This window comes from Stegostoma tigrinum, chromosome X, assembly GCF_030684315.1.
Source record: "Stegostoma tigrinum isolate sSteTig4 chromosome X, sSteTig4.hap1, whole genome shotgun sequence".
Taxonomy (NCBI): domain Eukaryota; kingdom Metazoa; phylum Chordata; class Chondrichthyes; order Orectolobiformes; family Stegostomatidae; genus Stegostoma; species Stegostoma tigrinum.
Window position 1 is genome coordinate 11516187 of NC_081404.1, and position 18489 is coordinate 11534675.

Genomic DNA, 18489 nt, shown 5'->3' on the forward strand with positions numbered 1-18489 from the left:
AATAAATTTGTCAGTGATGATTTCCCTTCATGAAGCCATGTTAATGCTGCTTGATTTTTGCAATGTTTTTCTAAATGCTGTACTGTTACATCCTTTATAATAAACTCTTAACATTTTCCCTATGACAGGGCCCACTGTCCCTTGAGAATTCCTTTGCTTATTTGACTAAATCTGTTTCCCTTTCCCGGGAGCAGAATCATAAGGCTCATATTTTATTGGGTGTAGATGCCATTCTAGAGCATAGGTGATGAAGGGAGTTGGGTGCACTTCTACAGCTTTAGAAGCAGACTAGGTTGTATGCGTGATGTTCCAAGAAATTGTCGAGTGTGTTAAAACTCCCTTGTGTCTCAGTGAGTTCCATTTAGTGGAATTGTGTGAGCAGATTATTAATGGTTCAAAGGGAGCCACATATATGAGAGAGAAAATAAAAGTATGAGAGAATATTACCTTGAAAAGAAAAGGAGGGACTTGTATCACACTTTTTTTTTCCAAAAAAAAAACCTATGATAGTCTGTGACTAGGTCGTCTTGGTCAGTATCCAATTCATTGTTTAGTAGCTGAAATTGAAGCTGAGAGAGAGCAACAATGAAATCCAGTAAGTGGAGAAAATCACCTGGGGCTCAAAGAGTAAGTAGTTAGCCCAACAGTAAAATTCTGCTTTAACCCATACAATATACAAGAGGAGGAGTGTATATTTTCTGAGATTCAGTGACGTGTAATAAAATGACCATTTTCAATTTTTAGGCTGGGATGAGGAATGGAGATCTGGGGTCAAAGCGCTCCCTAAGGATACGGAATGAGTCTACAACTCGAACTATCTCAGAGTCATCAGAAGGACGAGGTACGGCATCTTCACTTGATCTATATGAAGACATATCTTTGAACGGAACACTTCAGCTCCGAGGCCACCGCTCAAGGGACAGTAGTGCACGTTTCTCCAATGGCACAAACATAATAATTTCCCCTTCTGATGAAGCAGAGGTGGACATTAATGGTTATGTGATGCCAGAACAAAGAAACTCTACAGCTGGTAAGTATCAAACGTACAATCATTGAGAATAATGGTTGCATTCAACCCACAGAAGTAATCAGAGTGCTGTTTTCAAGAATACTGAAAGCAGTAAGACTTGTCCTATTAAAAGAATAACTAAATAGCCCCATTGAATTTGGTGTAATTTGCGTATCAGCTGGAATTGGTGGTAGATTTTCTCACCTAAATCAGTCGTTTGTGTGTTTTAAAGTCACACCAGGACCACAGCGCACAACCTAAGCGGACAATCTAATGCAGTATGAAGGGAGTATTGCATCGTCAGTTGTGTAGATTTAAGATGAACTATTAAATTAACGCCTCAACTACTTAATCCAGTGGAAATTAATAATCCTACAACACTATTTTGAAGAGCAGCAAGTTTTAGTGTCTTGACCAATATTCCTCCTGCGAGCAACACCACTAGTAGCAGGTTAACTCGTCATTTGTCTAATTCTCTGATTTTTGAAATTATGCTGTGCACAACCGGCTGCTGTAGTTGCCTAAATAACTAGTGTTACTGTAATTTGTAAGTAATTCCTGGGTTGTAAAGTGCTTTGAAGAAGGGATAAGATGCAAGCTCATTCTTTCATTTAATTGTAAATAAAATTAAATCTAAAATTAAAAGATTAAATAAAAATCTTTTTCTCTCAGTGGTTAGGATCTGGAATGCACTTCCTGGAGGTAAGGTGGAAATTGGTTCAGTTGAGGTAATCAAAAGGTCATTGGAATAGGAATGATGTGCGGGGTTATGGAAAAAGGCAAGAGATTGGCACTAAGCTAAAACACTGAGAGAGCCAATGCAAACATGATAGGTATTGACTGGGTGTGATGCCTCTCCAGTAGGATAGCCATAATCCAAGGAACTGAATGCCAGTATAAGCTAAAGCCTTACAGTAGTGAAGCATTGTAAAACATGTCTTAGTATCTGTTTATTTTTCTTGTATTTCATGCACTTTCCTGTTGTGTTTCTAGAGAGTCTGATGAAACCTGCCAATGAAGTCGATCCCTTGAATAATAAAGTCAGCGATGTGAATAATACCCAGTCACTTGAGAGCCAAAAAGAATCTGACTCGAAACCAAGTGATCATCAGGAATATGAGTACATGAACAAACGGGCCTACCTCAACGGCTGTCTGAGTGTCGTGCAGAACCCTGAATATCTGGATGACAGTACTGTCTTTGTTACTGAGGGTGACATTCATGCCTTTGATAATCCAGACTACTGGCACAGCAGTCTCCCAGCAAAGTCAGAAATAAAGAGGACATAAAGAACCAGCTTCAGGATCCTATTTAGGGAGCTACATTACAGCAAGGAAAATGAGTTCATTTCTGAACTTTGAAATGTAGGTTGTGGTGGGGGCGCATGGGAAGAGAAAAGAGAATACAAAATCCTAGATCACTGAATCAGAAATGTTTACATTGTAACTAAAGAGAGAGACTGTTTTACTTATTTTCCTTGTGTGTAATGCTATCCAGTTTGGATCCTTACATGATGTACAGTGATGCTGAACCATACACCTACCATTATGTCAGTTTTTTTTCTCTTTTTCTCTCACATGCACTAGTGAATGTCCAGGAATAATATTGCTGTGTTTTAGTCGTGGGATGAGAGAGCTGTGTTTAAACCAGATACTTGCCAAACATGTAAATGTTCAATGCATCTTGTTGCATGTCTTCATGGAACATGGAGTAAACTCACCAAACAGCCCCTTTAGATAGAGGAACTTCCTATCTCTTGCTATTGATATGCAGTGGAGGGAAGGGATGCTTTTGTGCCTTGTCCGTTTACTCAAAATTCTTTTGTACTGTTGATCCATAACAAAATGCAGAAGGCCACCACAGATTTCTCCAGTTCTCGCTGCTTTTCTAGTCATGGTGCTGTAGCCTGCAGGTCAGAGTTTTTGCAACTAAACAATATGGGACTTTGGCAAGGAGGCTGACCAAGCAAAGTAGAATGGCATTGAACCACAGATTCTAATGGTATATTGTTCATCATTCAGCTGAAGGACCACCACTGATCACTATGTTAATATATGACAGCATTATTGGAGCAGAAAAGATATTAATCGATTCCAACAGCATATTCAAGTGAATGGAAAGAAGCATAATTTCCTCCCCATCACAAGATTTGCCCTCTCATGGGGAAAAATGAAGATTGTGAGGCTCAAACTGGAAAAAAAAACTCTGCAAGACCCATTAAGTGAAGCCATTGACTGGCCTGTGCTGAGCTACAACAATTTGGCTTTCTTTTTCAAGGAAGCTACAGGGTTGTGATTAGATGTTAATGCCTGGGAATCTGCCACCAATTTTATTTTTCTGGAATTATTTTTTCAAATGTTTATTACATTTTAAAGTGCTCAGATCTGAAATGGACTTTTTTCTCCATATTTTTTGATTACCACTCTAAGGCAGAAGCCTTATATGCAGTTTGAGAAGATGAGCGACATTAGGAATAATTTTGTAATTTGGAGGGAGAATGTAAAATATGTTGAAAATTATGCTGAAGGGCAAGGTGGAAACAGACCTTTCCTTCTCAATTCCACCCTCAACCTAACAGCTGTAATCAAATTATCAGTCAGGAAGGGAAGGGTTGATTATATTCTTAGTGGAGCAGCATGGTCTTTCAGTTAGCCATGTATGTTATGACAAAAAAATGGGAGCATAACACGTTTTCAAGGAAGTTTCAGAATGACTTCATAATTAAAATAATCACATTTTTAACATTTCAAATTTAAAGGCAGTAAAAGTGAATGGAGATGTGGGCTCAGACTGACTTTCAATACTGTGGAACAAACTGGTCCCTTTGCCAAACTTGGTAAGATTTTTGGTGGTTTCACGATTGAGTCAAGAATTAGCCTTAGACTGGCTACAAAACAAAATTCTAGAATAAAGGTCATTTAGATAGCACTGAATGCCATATCATTCTGTCATGAGAAATCCAAATCTGGATCTTTAATAGCTCATTTTATTCTCAATATTTTAAGAGGTGTTTTTAATGAATGTGATTCTACCGTTCTTGTTGAATTCCATAATTGTTTAATAAGTAGTAAGAAATCTTATTTGTTCCTCAAATGTACAGTGTCCTCTATTTGAGCAGTGTGTTTCTGAGCACCTATTAATGAAGTTATTAACTACTCCCCAACCAAACATCCTCTATGATTGTATCTGATTATCATACACAGTAGCAAGAGAAATTCTACATTTTTGTTTATATATAAATGTAAAGCTGGGATACTTGAAGATAACGACGTGTGATCAGTGTTTTAAAGAGTAACCCTGATAGGGACTAGGGATCACAAGCCATTGATCTCGGAACCTGTTATGAATATTTGTAGATTTTCATGAATTAAGTTCTATACTGTATGTTCTTTACTTGCCTTTAACAAGTAAAGCAGCAGTGACACGTTTACGAACCAATTCGTCTCAGACTCCTTTGGGTGTTATTTGAAAGGGAAAGACTATGACCAATCCATTGGTCTGGTCTGATCAGTTGCAATTTTTAAATTTAGCACCTATCAAGATGTCTTACATAATCAAATTTTATATATATTCTCCCTTTCATTCAAGATGTGGTGTACAACAACACAAAAATGACTATTCTTCATGTGTGAGAAAAGGTCTGATTATTGAAGGATAATTCTACACATCACACTAATCCCATTGTCACCTAGAGTGTCTTCCTTGTGCGTGTACCAGCAAGGCATTGTTGGGGAGGGATCACTGGATTGCAATAAGTGGTGAGAAACCTGCATGTTTTTTATCCACTATCTAGCCCAGGGCTGCTGCTGCCATTCAGAGATCAGCTAATTTGGTACTTTCTCTCTTGTGGACTGCATTGACAATGTATCAACAGAAGGTGCCTTTTTCCATCAAACTGTTGAGGGAGCTAAATGATTTTGTGTTCTTTTCTCCCTATTCTGTCCTGACAGTGCTGACTGTTGATTAGAAGACAGCTTCACCAAGAGCTTGCAACTTTCAGCACTTTACTCAAATGTCCCTTCTTGTGTGATTGTTGATCATTAGTGGGTACAAGAAGAAATCAACCAGACTTTCCATTCCTAATCACTAACTATCTAGTGCCTCCTGCGGGAAAATGTGTGCGCGTGTTAATTCCAGATACGAACAAAACTAAGGTCAGCTTTAATTACTTGTACTATCTGGACTGTCAAAAGGAAAAATAACTGCTTGAGTCTAATACTGAAGGGTAGATCTGAGGACTAAGGACTGCCTTCAGGTAAGGAGGGGACAAAATGGTGATGGGCAAAAGATTTCTTCAAAAAAAAATGCCTTTGCTGCTCACAGTTTGTAACATGTTTGAAAGGGGCGTTTCACGTTAAATTAACCCTGTGATTACTTAAAATCCACTATGCCTTGAAGTACATAAACCTGTTCCAATACAGTACCTCCAGGACTGATTTATTTTCATTTTCTGAGACAACAATGCTTAATATATTAAGCAAATTGTAATGAAGAACAGCAGTCAAATAAACTTTTTAATTAATAGTCTATTTTTAAAAGATCTATTAGCATTGAAGTGATTGTTTTTCAGAGTATGAGTTTGTGACGGATGAGTAGCTGAGTATTAAATGCAAAACTGACTGTAGTATGAAATGGGGGAGACAGTTAGATTATCTCTTCCTTGTTAATATTCATAAGAAAAATTTCTTAATTTCTGTGTGCTTACTGCTGTTTTTATACAATTTTAAGGGACTGGTTGATAACTTTGGAGTGTTCCACCCTTTTGTGAAAGTAAAATAAATATTTGTTTTAAAAAAAAACTCTGTACTAGTTTTCAGGGGTGACAACTCAAAATCTATTTTGGTCAAGCATGTATGTTCTTTCCATGTATTATGTATATTCTTGCTAATCATCTTGTTTGACTCTGCAGGACAGAAGTGAATTGAACAGATTTAAAGTGTCATTAGAAACACAAGTCCAGCACAGGTTTGGCAGGACAGTTTGCCATTGAAATTTTCCTTTTCTCCTCTATGCCAGAGGGCCTTCTCTCTTTCACAATTATAAAGTTTAAAAGTATTAAAATTTTAAGGAGAGGTTGCTTAAACTTGGAACACAAAGTGCTGGAAAGATTCAGCAAGCCAGGCAGCATCCGAGTTAAGAGCAACAACTTCAGTGCAATGTCCTTTTGTCAGATCTGAAATCTGATGGAGTTACGACAAGTTTTGAGCAAGTATGGAGGGAACAAAGAATAAATAGATCGGTCTCTGAATAGGTTAAAATTATGTACAGCAAAATGCTCAAAAAAAAGGGAGCAGTGGTTATGATCTGAAATGATTCAACATGATGTTGAGGCTGGAAGGTTATAAAGCATTAAATCAAACACCACAAATTGGGCTGCTTTTTTTCCTTTACTCATTCAGGAGATGAGGGCATCACTAGCTAGACAGCATTTATTGTTCATTCCTAATTGCTCAGAGGGTAATTAAGAGTGAACCACATTGCTGTGGGTCTGGAGTCACTCGTAGGCCAGACAAGGTAAGGATGGCAGTTTCCTTCCCTAAAGGAAGGAAAGGACATCAGTGGACCAAATGGGTTTTTTCTAACAATCGACAATGGATTCATGGTCACCATTAGACTCTTAATTCCAGATATTTATTGAATTCAAGTTTCACCATCTGCCATGGCGGGATTCCAACATGGATCCCCAGAACATTAGCTGGGTCTCTGGACTAACGGTTCAGCAATAATACCACTAGGCCATTTCCTCCCCTTCTATTCTTGAGTTTAGACAGTTGAAGAATGTTTATAATAGTAAAAGGATTCAGCAGAGCAGATGCAGGGAGAATATTTCTTTTGATGGAACAAAGGGGTACAATCTTAAAATTAGAGCCTAACAACTCAGTAGAATAATTGGGAAGCAATTCTTTGCAAATAGGGTAGTTGAAACCTTGAAAACACTGCTTTCCTCCCAAAGACCGTGGGTCTTGGGGAAAAATTGAAATTTTCAAGAGCAAGATCACAAATTTATTTTTGTTGAGGAAGGGTGTCTGAGAATGTGGATTAAAGGTGAGTAACTGGAAATGAGGAATAGATAAACCCTGATCAGAGATTGGACAAGGGGCAAGACAGCCTACAGCTGTTCATTTCACTGTCCAGCAGCCATCCGATTTCCTGGTCACTGTTGGGCTGGCTGTAGCAATACTATTGATCAGAAGAATTTATCTGTCTATGTCAATGATGCAGTATTTACACTCGAACTTCTAATAGTGATGGCAACAGCACAGTTTTACTGGAAACTTCAATCTACAATGCATACTGTGAAATTCTAAGGACAGATTATGCTCGGTATTTTTACAATTCTGGAAAAGTCTTCTTGAATTCTGGCATTTCTGATTCAGAAAGTGAAATTCAAAGTAAAACTGTGCAATTTATTTAGTCTGTTTCAATAACCTTGAGGTTAAACTGTGATTTCACAGTATTATAGCAGTCTACTTCCTGGGGCTAAGGAAATTGTTCCAGAAACTGTGCCTTCCAGACGAAGGTCTTTGGCAGACAAATCCCAGAAAAATATTAACCCTAACACCTGGAACTCTTGTTGTGATCCCAGATGACGGTACTGGACAAGTTAGATCCTAAGTGAAACCTGGCCTGATATCCCTCACGCTTTTCTGTTTCTTTTTGCTTACTGTGGTGGTTAATTAGTGAAAATAATCACAAGAGGCTGCCAGTGTACTTTTAACAAAAGAGAACACAAGTTTATTACATAAAAGAAAAACATAAACTAGTTAAATTAGCCAAGAACTACTGGAACAATTTCATTACAAACAGTGGGAAAAAAACGTTCACACCTTTTATCCCAGCAATACCCATACAGACAGTTACCCCTATCTTACATGCTAAAGCTTCTTGCTCAGCTAGCATAGCTGTAATGGATTTCCTTTCACAAAATTGCTGTGCACTCAATGTTATTTTGCTCCGTTGATGTGTTCCCCTAAGACTCCTCAAACTGCTGCTAAGCACACTTTTATACCTAGGGAAAATTAGATAAACGTTTTGAGGGAGAAAGGAACAACAGTTACAGTGATTTGATTTTAGATAGAGAAAAATAGGAGGCGGCTCAAGTAGAGCATGTACGCCTGCATGGACTATTGAAAGGCCTGTTTCTGTGCTGTAGATCCTACACACGTGTACCAAGAAAATTCCAGGTTCTGGTTCTCCATTGATCTCACTCAGAATAAATGATGCTTAGAATAGGCCAAATCTGGGCAGTCATCTCTCTCAAAAGACTACCATTGATGGGATCAAACACCAGATTGGCTGTGAGGAGATAATGGGAACTGCAGATGCTGGAGATTCCAAGATAATAAAATGTGAGGCTGGATGAACACAGCAGGCCAAGCAGCATCTCAGGAGCACAAAAGCTGACGTTTCGGGCCTAGACCCTTCATCAGAGACAGTTTGAGGAGTCTTAGGGGAACACATCAACGGAGCAAAATAACATTGAGTGCACAGCAATTTTGTGAAAGGAAATCCATTACAGCTATGCTAGCTGAGCAAGAAGGCTCTCTGATGAAGGGTCTAGGCCCGAAACGTCAGCTTTTGTGCTCCTGAGATGCTGCTTGGCCTGCTGTGTTCATCCAGCCTCACATTTTATTAACCAGATTGGCTGTGTCAGCTCAACCTTCTACAAACTGCAGCAGCCAATTTCTGGCAAGGGAGATCTCCTCAAGTCCACAAAAGTCCTATGGTACATTAATAGTTGTTGTTGCCGCCGCAGTCCTGTAGTGCAGTAAGGCAATACGTACAAACGCTAGAGAAATTCCACCAGCCTCTACTGCACGTTCAATGAGAGGGCCATTTAAGAAATGCTAGCATCCCTGTTGAAGACAGCTCCACAAGTATTCAGCAAAGAATCCTGAAAAATCAACAATGATTGTGCACACTCAATGTCTAGATGGCCAAAATGCATCTTTCTTGCTAAGTCCTGTTTTCTCCACTCTCAAATGGATAGTACTCTAGGAGAGGAGGGAAAAAAACCAATCAAATAATATTCTGAAGCTTCCCTTGAAGCATGACAGCAGTGACATTGGTGACTGACAGGAGCTTGCTACTGACCATTCAAAATGGCGAAAACATGCATCATCTCACTGCATCATTATTTGAAACATGTCTTAATGTGAGGCATCTGAGCCAGAATGGTAGCAGAAAAGGAAGCAAATCTTGTACCCTAGATCCCATAACCTCATGGAGCATCCTGTCCCATATTCCCTAATATACATGGGCCCAAAATAGGTCTGTTCAGTCATACACAGATCCATGGCAGAAATTCACAACTCTGAGTAGATGTCATCCTCAAATCAAGTGACAGCTGTTAATAACAATGATCATTAGAATGCTTACTCAAAACAGGTGGAATTCATTCCTCTGCTATTTTACTAGAAGTGTTATCATGCAAAATAAATTGATTGCTACTTTGACTATAATAACAGCGAGAAATTTCAGGTGAAAGTGTTTAGTGTTTGTGCATTATTTTCCCTCCATGTAATTTCAGGATTGCGATAACAAGGTGTGGAGCTGGATGAACGCAGCAAGCCAAGCAGCATCTTAGGGGCAGGAAAGCTGATATTTCAGGCCTAGATCCTTCATCAGAAATGTGGGAGGGGAAGAGGGTTCTGAAATAAATAGGGAGAGAGGAGGAAGAGGAGTGAAGATGGATAGAGGAGAAGATAGATGGAGAGGAGACACTGCCCCCCCCCCCCCCCCGCCAAATCTCTTACCTACTAACCTCATCCCACCCCCTTGACCTGTCCATCCTCCCTGGACTGACCTACCTCCTCCCTACCTCCCCATCTACACTCACTTTTACTGGCTCCATCCCCGCCTCTTTAACCGGTCTGTCTCCTCTTTCCTGCTCCTAGGCCTGCTGTGTTCGTCCAGCTCCACACTTTGTTATCTCTGATACAATTTCAGGACTGAAGTTTTTTTTTCACTTTTCACTCTTCTGTGCCTACTCCTTTCTGAATGATCAATTGGTTGACAGATCCTTACTGCCAGGAGACCTCTGCCACTGCCACTTCCTAGTTACCTGGTAGCATTGGCCATAAAAATTCTGCCCCCTCTGTCTGAATGACTGAATTTCTGCTAATTTACAACCTGTATGAAATTAGAAATTTGTCACAAGAGTGAAGAAAGAGACTGCATTTTCTACTCAAGATGTTCTGTCTTGGACATTAAATGGGATATGCCATGGTCTTGTCAGATAATTGCTGGACCTAGGATACAAAATTGTCTAATCCATTTCAGATTTTGTGTACAGCAGTTTTCTCTCTTTGCTCTTCAGACAGATTTTTAACGAGCTCTCCAACAGATTATATTGCTTGTGTATTGATGCTGCATTGGTTAGATCTGGAGCATGACTGATATATGCGTAATCAGAAGTTAAAAAGCGCAGCAACTAATTAAAGCCATCTGTTCACTTTACATCTCTTTTATTAAGAGTGTAATTGTGATATTTATATCTGCTAGCTGAATCAACTTCATTAAGGTTTGGAAGATTAATATGCAAACTATATGTTTAACATAGTGGGAAAAAAACAAGTCTTATTTCCAAAACCTAAGTGTTCATGCACTAATGCTAGGAGAAATAGGGTGTTTGGCCCACAGAAGAAAAGTATGTGACAAAGACTATATTACAGAGGCATTGTCCTGCACCACAAGGAATTCACAGAAACAATTAGAATGGAAACGTTTGATAGGATAGTAAAACGTGGGATCATGTCACTAATTCTCTACAGAGCATTGGGGAAGTGGTGTGAAAAGAGTCTTAATGCAATGTACACATGGCAAATCCACTGAAGTCACTAATTCTTAGCCTTTGGGGGAAGAAGACATGGAGTTGGCCCTGACATTAGCTGGGGTATAGTCCTTGGGTTCCGGTAAGGTAATTCATTGTATGCAAGTTGAGACAGTGAGCATAAGCACGTGTTCCAACATAGTCCACCATGATTCAGATCATGTTTGCATGCAAATCAATAGTCATTTAACTTTGTTTAACCACAGTTTTTTCTCTCACATTTGTTCAAGACCTCGAAAAGAGAGCAAAATAGTAGCAAAGATTTCTAGGTTGCAAGTAGATCAGTGGAATGATGGGTGTTGAACTGCAGGAAAGCTGAGATAGTTGTTTTGGGAAGTGGGGGTAGAGTTCTTTATTTAGGTTGAGAGTTGTGGGACAATCCAGGATGGGTTTACAGCAGTGATTAGGACCGTCAAGAAAGCAGGCACAATGGCCAGAGAGCAGTAAAAGAGGCTGTGGCGTGGAAGCAGTCAGAGAGGTGCTGAGATGAAGCAGTGATGGGTTGATGGATTTCTGAAGTGGCAGTCCAAGGATCACATCAATTGGGCTGTTTGAGCGACGGCAAAGGGGTTTGCAAAGTGTGCAAGTAAAGAGAAAGGAGGTATATTTATACACTGCTTTATCATCTACTCAATAAATCCCACAATACATTACAATCAGCTGACAGTGATAGTAGGAACTGCCGCTGCTACAGATTCTGAGATAATATGGTGAGAGGCTGGATGAACACAGCAGGCCAAGAAGGAGCATCACAGGAGCCTGAAAGCTTGATGTTTCAGGTCCGGACTCTTCTTCAGAAATGGGGGAGGGGAAGAGGATTCTGAAATAAATAGGGGGACAAGAGAGGCGGATAGAAGATGGATAAAGGAGAAGATAGGGTGAGAGGAGACAGACCGGTCAAAGAGGTGGGGTCAGAGCCAGTGAAGGTGAACGTAGATGGGGAGTTAGGGGGGATAGGTCAGTCCAGGGAGGACAGATAGGTCGGGGGGTGCAGGATGAGGTTGCGGCTTGAGGTAGGAGGAATGGATAGGGAGGCGGGGACTAGCTGGGCTTATTTTGGCATGTGGTAGGGGGAGGGGAGATTTTAAAGTTTGTGAAGTCCACATTGATACCCTTGGGCTGCAGGGTTCCCAAGTGAAATATAAGATGCTGTTCCTGCGTCTTTTGGGAGGCGTCATTGTGGCAATGCAGGAGGCCCAGGATGAACATGTTGTCCGAGGAGTTGGGGTGGGGAGAAGAATTGAAATGGTTCATGACTGGGAGGTGTAGTTGTTTGTTGCGAACAGAGCGTAGGTGTTCCGCAAAGCGGTCCCCAAGCCTCCGTTTGGTTTCCCCGATGTAGAGGAGGCCACATCGGGAACAGCGGATACAGTACATAACATTGACAGATGTGCAGGTGAACATCTGTTTGATGTGAAAAGTCTTCCTAGGGCCTGGGATCGGGGTGAGGAGGGAGGTATAGGGGCAGGTGTAGCACTTGCTTCAGTTGCAGGGAAAAGTGCCGGGGGTGGTGGTGGGGGTGGTGGGGAGTGTGGAACGGAGAAGGGAGTCACAGAGAGAGTGATCCCTCCGGAAAGCACAAGGGTGGGGAGGGAAACTGTCTTTGGTGGTGGGGTCAGATTGCAGGTGGCAGAAGTGTTGGAGGATGATGCATTGGATTTGGAGGTTGGTGGGGTGGTACGTGAGGGCGAGGGGGATTCTGTTTTGGTTATTATTGCAGATTGGGGGTGTGAGGGATGAGTTGCAGGAAATGCGGGAGACATGGTCAAGGGCATTTTTGGTCACTGGGGAGGGGGAAGTTGCAGTTTTTGAAAAAAACAGGACACCTGAGATGTTAGGGGGTGGAATGCCTTTGTCCCCCTCCACTCTCACATTGATGAATATAACTCTCGTCTGAATATTGAGCAGATTTCCGCCGTCTCCACCTTGACGCTTATTTCTTTAATCGTGAAACTAACCCTCCCTCTCCTGACCCCTTCTCCCGCCTACAACGCACCCCTTCCTCCTGGACACCACCCCAAGGCCTCCTACCCTCCCTCGACCTCATCATCTCCAACTGGCGTCAAGACGGCAATTGACTTAACTTCTCCACCCCTCTCAGCCACTCAACCTCTCCCCCGCAGAATATGCAGCCCTCCACTCCAATCCCGGCCTCATCAATAAACCCGTGGTCCGGGGTCAAAGGAGGTGTACATGACATCACTGATGCTAGACGCCAACTCTCCGACACCTCCTCCTACCGCCCCCTGGATCATTACCCTACCCCTGAGCACCAAACCATTATCTCCCAAACCATTCACAACCTCATCACCTCAGGTGGCCTCCCATCCACAGCCTCTAACCTCATCGTTCCCCAACCCCACACTGCCCGCTTCTATCTCCTTCCCAAAATTCACAAACCTGACTGCCCTGGTCAACCCATTGTCTTCACCTGCTCCTGCCCCACCGAGCCCATCTCCACCTATCTGGATTCCATTTTCTCCCTCTGGGTCCAGGAACTCCCTACCCACATACATGACACGACCCACGCTCTCCACAACGTCCAATTCCCCGGATCCCAACATCTCATTTTCACTCTGGACATCCAGTCCCTATACACCTGCATTCCCCATGCAGATGGCCTAAAAACCCTCCGCTTCTTCCTGTCCCGGAGACTCCTTCCACTGACACAATTATCCGCTTAGCCGAGCTCGTCCTCACCCTCAATAATTTCTCCTTTAATTCCTCCCACTTCCTACAAACAAAGGGGGTGGCCATGGGTACCCACATGGGCTCAAGCTATGCCTGCTTCTTTATAGGGTATGTGGAACAATCCCTCTTCCGAAGCTACACTAGCCCTATCCCCCATCTCTTCCTCCGTTACATTGATGACTGTTTCGGCGCTGCCTCGTGTTCTCCGGAGGAGCTCGAACAGTTCATCCACTTCTAACACCTTCCATCCCAACCTTAAGTTTACCTGGACCATCTCTGACACCTCTCTCTCCTTCCTGGACCTCTCTGTCTCCATCTCTGGCATCCACCTGCAAATTGATATCCATTTTAAGCCTATCGACTCCCACAACTAGCTAGAATATTCCTCCTCTCACCTACCTTCCTGTAAAAATTCCATCCTGTATTCCCAATTCCTTCGTCTCCACCACATCTGCCGAGATCAGGCATTCCACTCCCGAACATCCCAGCTGTCCTCTTCTCGTTTTTCAAAAATCGCAACTTCCGCTCCACAGTGATCAAAAATGCCCTCGACCGTGTCTCCCACATCTCCCGCAACACCCCCTATCTGCAATAACCAAAACAGAATCCCCCTCGTCCTCATGTACCACACCACCAACCTCCAAATCCAATGCATCATCCTCCGACGTTTCCGCCATCTGCAATCCGACCCAATCACCAAAGGCATTTTTCCCTCCCACCCTTTATGTACCTTCCGGAGGGACCACTCTCTCCGTGCCTCCCTTGTCTGCTCCACACTCCTCTCCAGCCCCACCAACCCCGGCACTTGCAACCGAAGCAAGTGTTACACTGCCTCTACACCGCGTTCCCCCCCACCCCAATCCCAGGCCCTAGGAAGACTTTTCACATCAAACAGATGTTCACCTGCATATCTGTCAATGTGATATACTGTATCCGCTGTTCCCGTTGTGGCCTCCTCTGCATTGCGCAAACTAAACGGAGGCTTGGGGACTGCTTTGCGGAACACCTACGCTCTGTTCGCAACAAACAACTACACCTCCCATTCGCGAACCATTTCAATCCCCCCCCCCCCACCCAACTCCTCGGACGACATGTCCATTCTGGGCCTCCTGCATTGCCACAATGACGCCACCTGAAAGATGCAGGAACAGCATCTCATATTTCGCTTGGGAACCCTGCAGCCTAAGGGTATCAACGTGGACTTCACAAGCTTCAAAATCTCCCCTCCCCCCTACCACATGCCAAAACCAGCCCAGCTAGTCCCCGCCTCCCTATCCATTCCTCCCACCTCAAGCCCCACCCCCATCCCAGAACCACTAACCTCATCCTGCAAACCACCCCCCCCCCCAATCTGTCTGTCCTCCCTGGACTGACCGATCCCCCCCTAACTCCCCAACTACATTCACCTTCACTGGCTCTGACCCCGCCTCTTTGACCTGTCTCCTCTCACCCTATCTTCTCCTTTATCCATCTTCTATCCACCTCCCCCGTCTCCCTATTTATTTCACAATCCCCTTCCCCCTCCCCCATTTCTGAAGAAGGGTCCTGACCCGAAAGGTCAAGTGCTCCTGCTCCTCGGCCTGCTGTGTTCATCCAGCCTCACACTGCATTATTACAATCAGCTGACTATCTTTTTCAGTCACTTATTCTGTTAGGAAAAGGCAGCCAATTTGTGCACAAAAATGTTCTACAACCAATAACTAAAGAAATTCATTTATTTCCGTTTATGTTAGTTGAGGAACAACTATTGGGCACAATGCCAGGAAAATTCCTTTCTTCAAACAGAGAGGCAGATCTTTTATAAGATAATAAAATGTGAGGCTGGATGAACACAGCAGGCCAAGCAGCATCTCAGGAGCACAAAAGCTGACGTTTCGGGCCTAGACCCTTCATCAGAGAGCAGATCTTTTATGTCTACCTCAGAACAGACGAGGCCTCCAATTGATGTCACATCTGACAGCATCTCCAACAGCACTCTCTTGGTGCTGTACTGAAGTGTCAGCCTACATCATATGCTCAAGTTCTGCAGTTGAGCTTGAATGCAGAACCTTTTGGCTCGGGTGAGAATGTTATCAGCTAAGTCAATGAAATATTGAATTAGAGGGAGGTGTGGTTTGTCACTGACAAAAGCATGGTGACAGAAGGGCAGTAGTTCTCACGTCAGCTCAATTTATACAGAAACCTGAATACACGCATAAGCAGGTTCAGGAAAACTGCTTCTTTCCGGCCATTATCAGACTGTTGAATGGACTGTAGCCTCAAATAATGTAACCTGCATGGGATCCTGTATGTCTCTTTTTGATCTGTACATCCTTTGCTTGCTGTGATCTGCCTGTACCACTCATAATCAAAGCTTTTCACTGTATTTCGGTAGGTGACTGTAAAATCAATCAAACCTGTCCATTATCCCTACCTCTCTCTCTCTCTATTTTTTGCCACCTCACCAACACCAACTGGTTTTGGGATACCCTCTTGTCCCAAGTTGCCAGATCTTGTGCACAATACTCCAAAAGTGGCATAACCAATGTCCTGTACAGTCCCAACTCCTATACTCAATGCACTGACCAATGAAGGGAAGCATACCAAATGCCTTCTTCACTACCCTATCCTATCTACCTGCAACCCCACTTTCAAGGAACTATGAACCTGCACTCCAAGGAGCAACCCTCCCCAGGACCTTATCATTAAGTGTATAAGTCCTGCCCTGATCTGCCTTTTCAAAATGAAGCACCTCACATTTATTTAAATTAAACTCCATCCACCACTCCTCAGCCAATTGCCCCATCTGATCAAGGTCCTATTGTACTCTAAAGGAACCTTCTTCGCTGTCCACTACAACTCCCATTTTGCTGTCATCTGCAAACTTATGAACGATTCCTCCTACGTTTGTGTCCAAATCATTTATGTAAATGACAAAAAGCAGTGGACCCAATACTGATCCTTGTTGCACACCACTAGTCACAGACCTCCAGTCTGAAAAGCAATTCTCCAACACCATCTGTCGTCTATCTTCAAGCCAGTTCTGTATTCAAATAGCTAGTTCTCCCTGTATTTCATGTGGTCCAACCTTGCTAAACAGTCTACCATGAGGAGCCTGGTTGAACGCTTTAATGAAGTCCATATCGATCACATCCACTGCTCTGACCTCAACAATCTTCATCGTTACTTCTTCAAAAGACTCAACCAAGTTCATTCTCTATTTTCTGCCTCTGATCATGCCTAGATGTCCCTGAAGAGTGAGCATGCGGTGTCTGCCAGCATGATTGATACCATCTACACAACCTATAGGTTTCAGTGCATCATTGACGCCTCAGTAGCACATTTTCATTTAATTTGATAAGTTTACTTTAAATACATTGGGCTGAATCTTATAGGGCTCTGAACAGCAAGGTCTTTGGTATGAAACCTGGGGAAATTGAGAGAGATCTGGCAAGGCTTTTCTTGAATTGGGAGCAACTAACTACATTTTTCAACAAAAGTCCAGATGTTGAGACAGGATTCTTGCAAGGCAATGGTGAGATTCCTATTAAGGGTTTATTGCTTTATTTATTCACTCACAGGATGTGTGTGCTGCTGACTGGCCAGCATTTAGCCTGTCCCTTGTTGCCATTGAGAAATTGGTGGTAACAGGCTGCCTTCTTCAAACATAGCAGTCCATGTGCTGTAGGTATACCTGCAAAGGCGTGAAGGAGGCAATTCCAGAACTTTGAGCCAGTGACAGTGAAGGAATGGCAATCTACTTCCAAGTCAGAAAGGTAAGGAGCTTGGAGGGGAACTTGCAGTGTTCCCATGTATGTGCTACCCTTGTCCCTCTAGTTGGAAGTAGTCGTGGGTTTCAAAGGTGCTGTTGAAGGATCTTTGATAAATTTCTGCAGTGATCTTGTAGATAGTACACAGTGCAGCTACTGAACATCAATGTGGAAGGAGTGGATTTTTGTGATGCCAAGTGTGCTGCTTTTTTCTGGATGGTGTCAAGCTTCTTGAGTGTAGTTGGAGTTGCACCAATCCAGGGAAGTGGAGACTATACCATCACACTCCTGAAGTTTGGCAAGTGCAGTTGAATTTCTGGTCAATGGTAAGGCCCAGAACGTTGATTGTGGGGATTTAGTGTTGGTAACACCATTGAATGTCAAAGGACAGTGGTAAGATTGTTTCTTATTGGAGATAGTCATTACTTGGTATTTGTGTGGCATGAACATTACTTTCCAGTTGTTAGCCCAAACCTGGATATTGTCCAGCTCTTGTTGCACTTGAACATGGACTGCTTCAGTATCTAAGGAATCGCGAATGGTGCTGAACATTGTGTAATCATCATCAAACTTCCCCACTTCTGACCTTATGATGGAAGGTCGGTCATTAATGAAGCAGCTGAAGATGGTTGGGGCAAGGATACTACCCTGAGGAACTCTTGCAGATATGTCCTGGGTCCGAGATGACTGACCCCCAGCAACCACATTTTCCTATGTGCCAGGTACAACCCCTAGCAGTGAAGAATTTGTCCCAACGCCCACTGATTCCAGTTATGCATGGGTTCCACTCTCAGTCAAATGCAGCCTTGATGTCAAGGGCTGTCAGTCTCATCTCACTTCTGGAATTCAGCTCTTTTGTCCATGTTTGAACCAATGTTGTAATTAGTTCAGGAGCTGAGTGGCCCAGTCAGAGCCCAAACTAGGTGTCAGTGAGCAGGTTGTTGCTCAGTAGGGTGCTGCTTGATAGCACTGTTGATGAGGGAGGCATTTTCAGGATGAGTGGTGTGCCACAGGACCAGCACTGGGACCACAATTATTTACAAGCTATATTAATGACTCGAATGAAGAAAGTGAATGTACAGTAGCCAGGTTTGCAGATGACACAAAACTAGGTGGGAAGGCAAGTGGTGAGGATGACACAAAGTCTGCAGAGTGATATGGACAATTTAAGCAAGTGGGCAAAAAAATTTCGGGTGCAACATAATGTG

General features: G+C 42.8%; 1 protein-coding gene and 1 long non-coding RNA gene across 5 annotated transcripts in view; one reads left to right on the forward strand and one right to left on the reverse strand.

Moving 5' to 3' along the window:
- Positions 1-5774, forward strand: part of LOC125448204 (receptor tyrosine-protein kinase erbB-4) — a 161463-nt gene extending 155689 nt beyond the window's left edge. For all 3 annotated transcript variants that reach the window (XM_059643387.1, XM_059643386.1, XM_059643385.1), the window contains exons 27-28: positions 745-1030; positions 2003-5774. In XM_059643387.1, the coding sequence (XP_059499370.1) occupies positions 745-1030; positions 2003-2298 (582 nt within the window). In that variant the 3' untranslated portion in view covers positions 2299-5774. The remainder of the gene's footprint in view (positions 1-744; positions 1031-2002) is intronic.
- Positions 1-18489, reverse strand: part of LOC125448386 (uncharacterized) — a 46994-nt gene that overhangs the window by 22742 nt on the left and 5763 nt on the right. Inside the window, exon 3 of one of the 2 annotated variants that reach the window (XR_007246697.2) lies at positions 8616-9003. The exons of the other annotated variant lie outside the window; for it this stretch is intronic. This is a non-coding gene — a long non-coding RNA (uncharacterized LOC125448386). Of the gene's footprint in view, positions 1-8615; positions 9004-18489 lie in introns of those variants that run through there. 2 annotated transcript variants of the gene reach the window in all.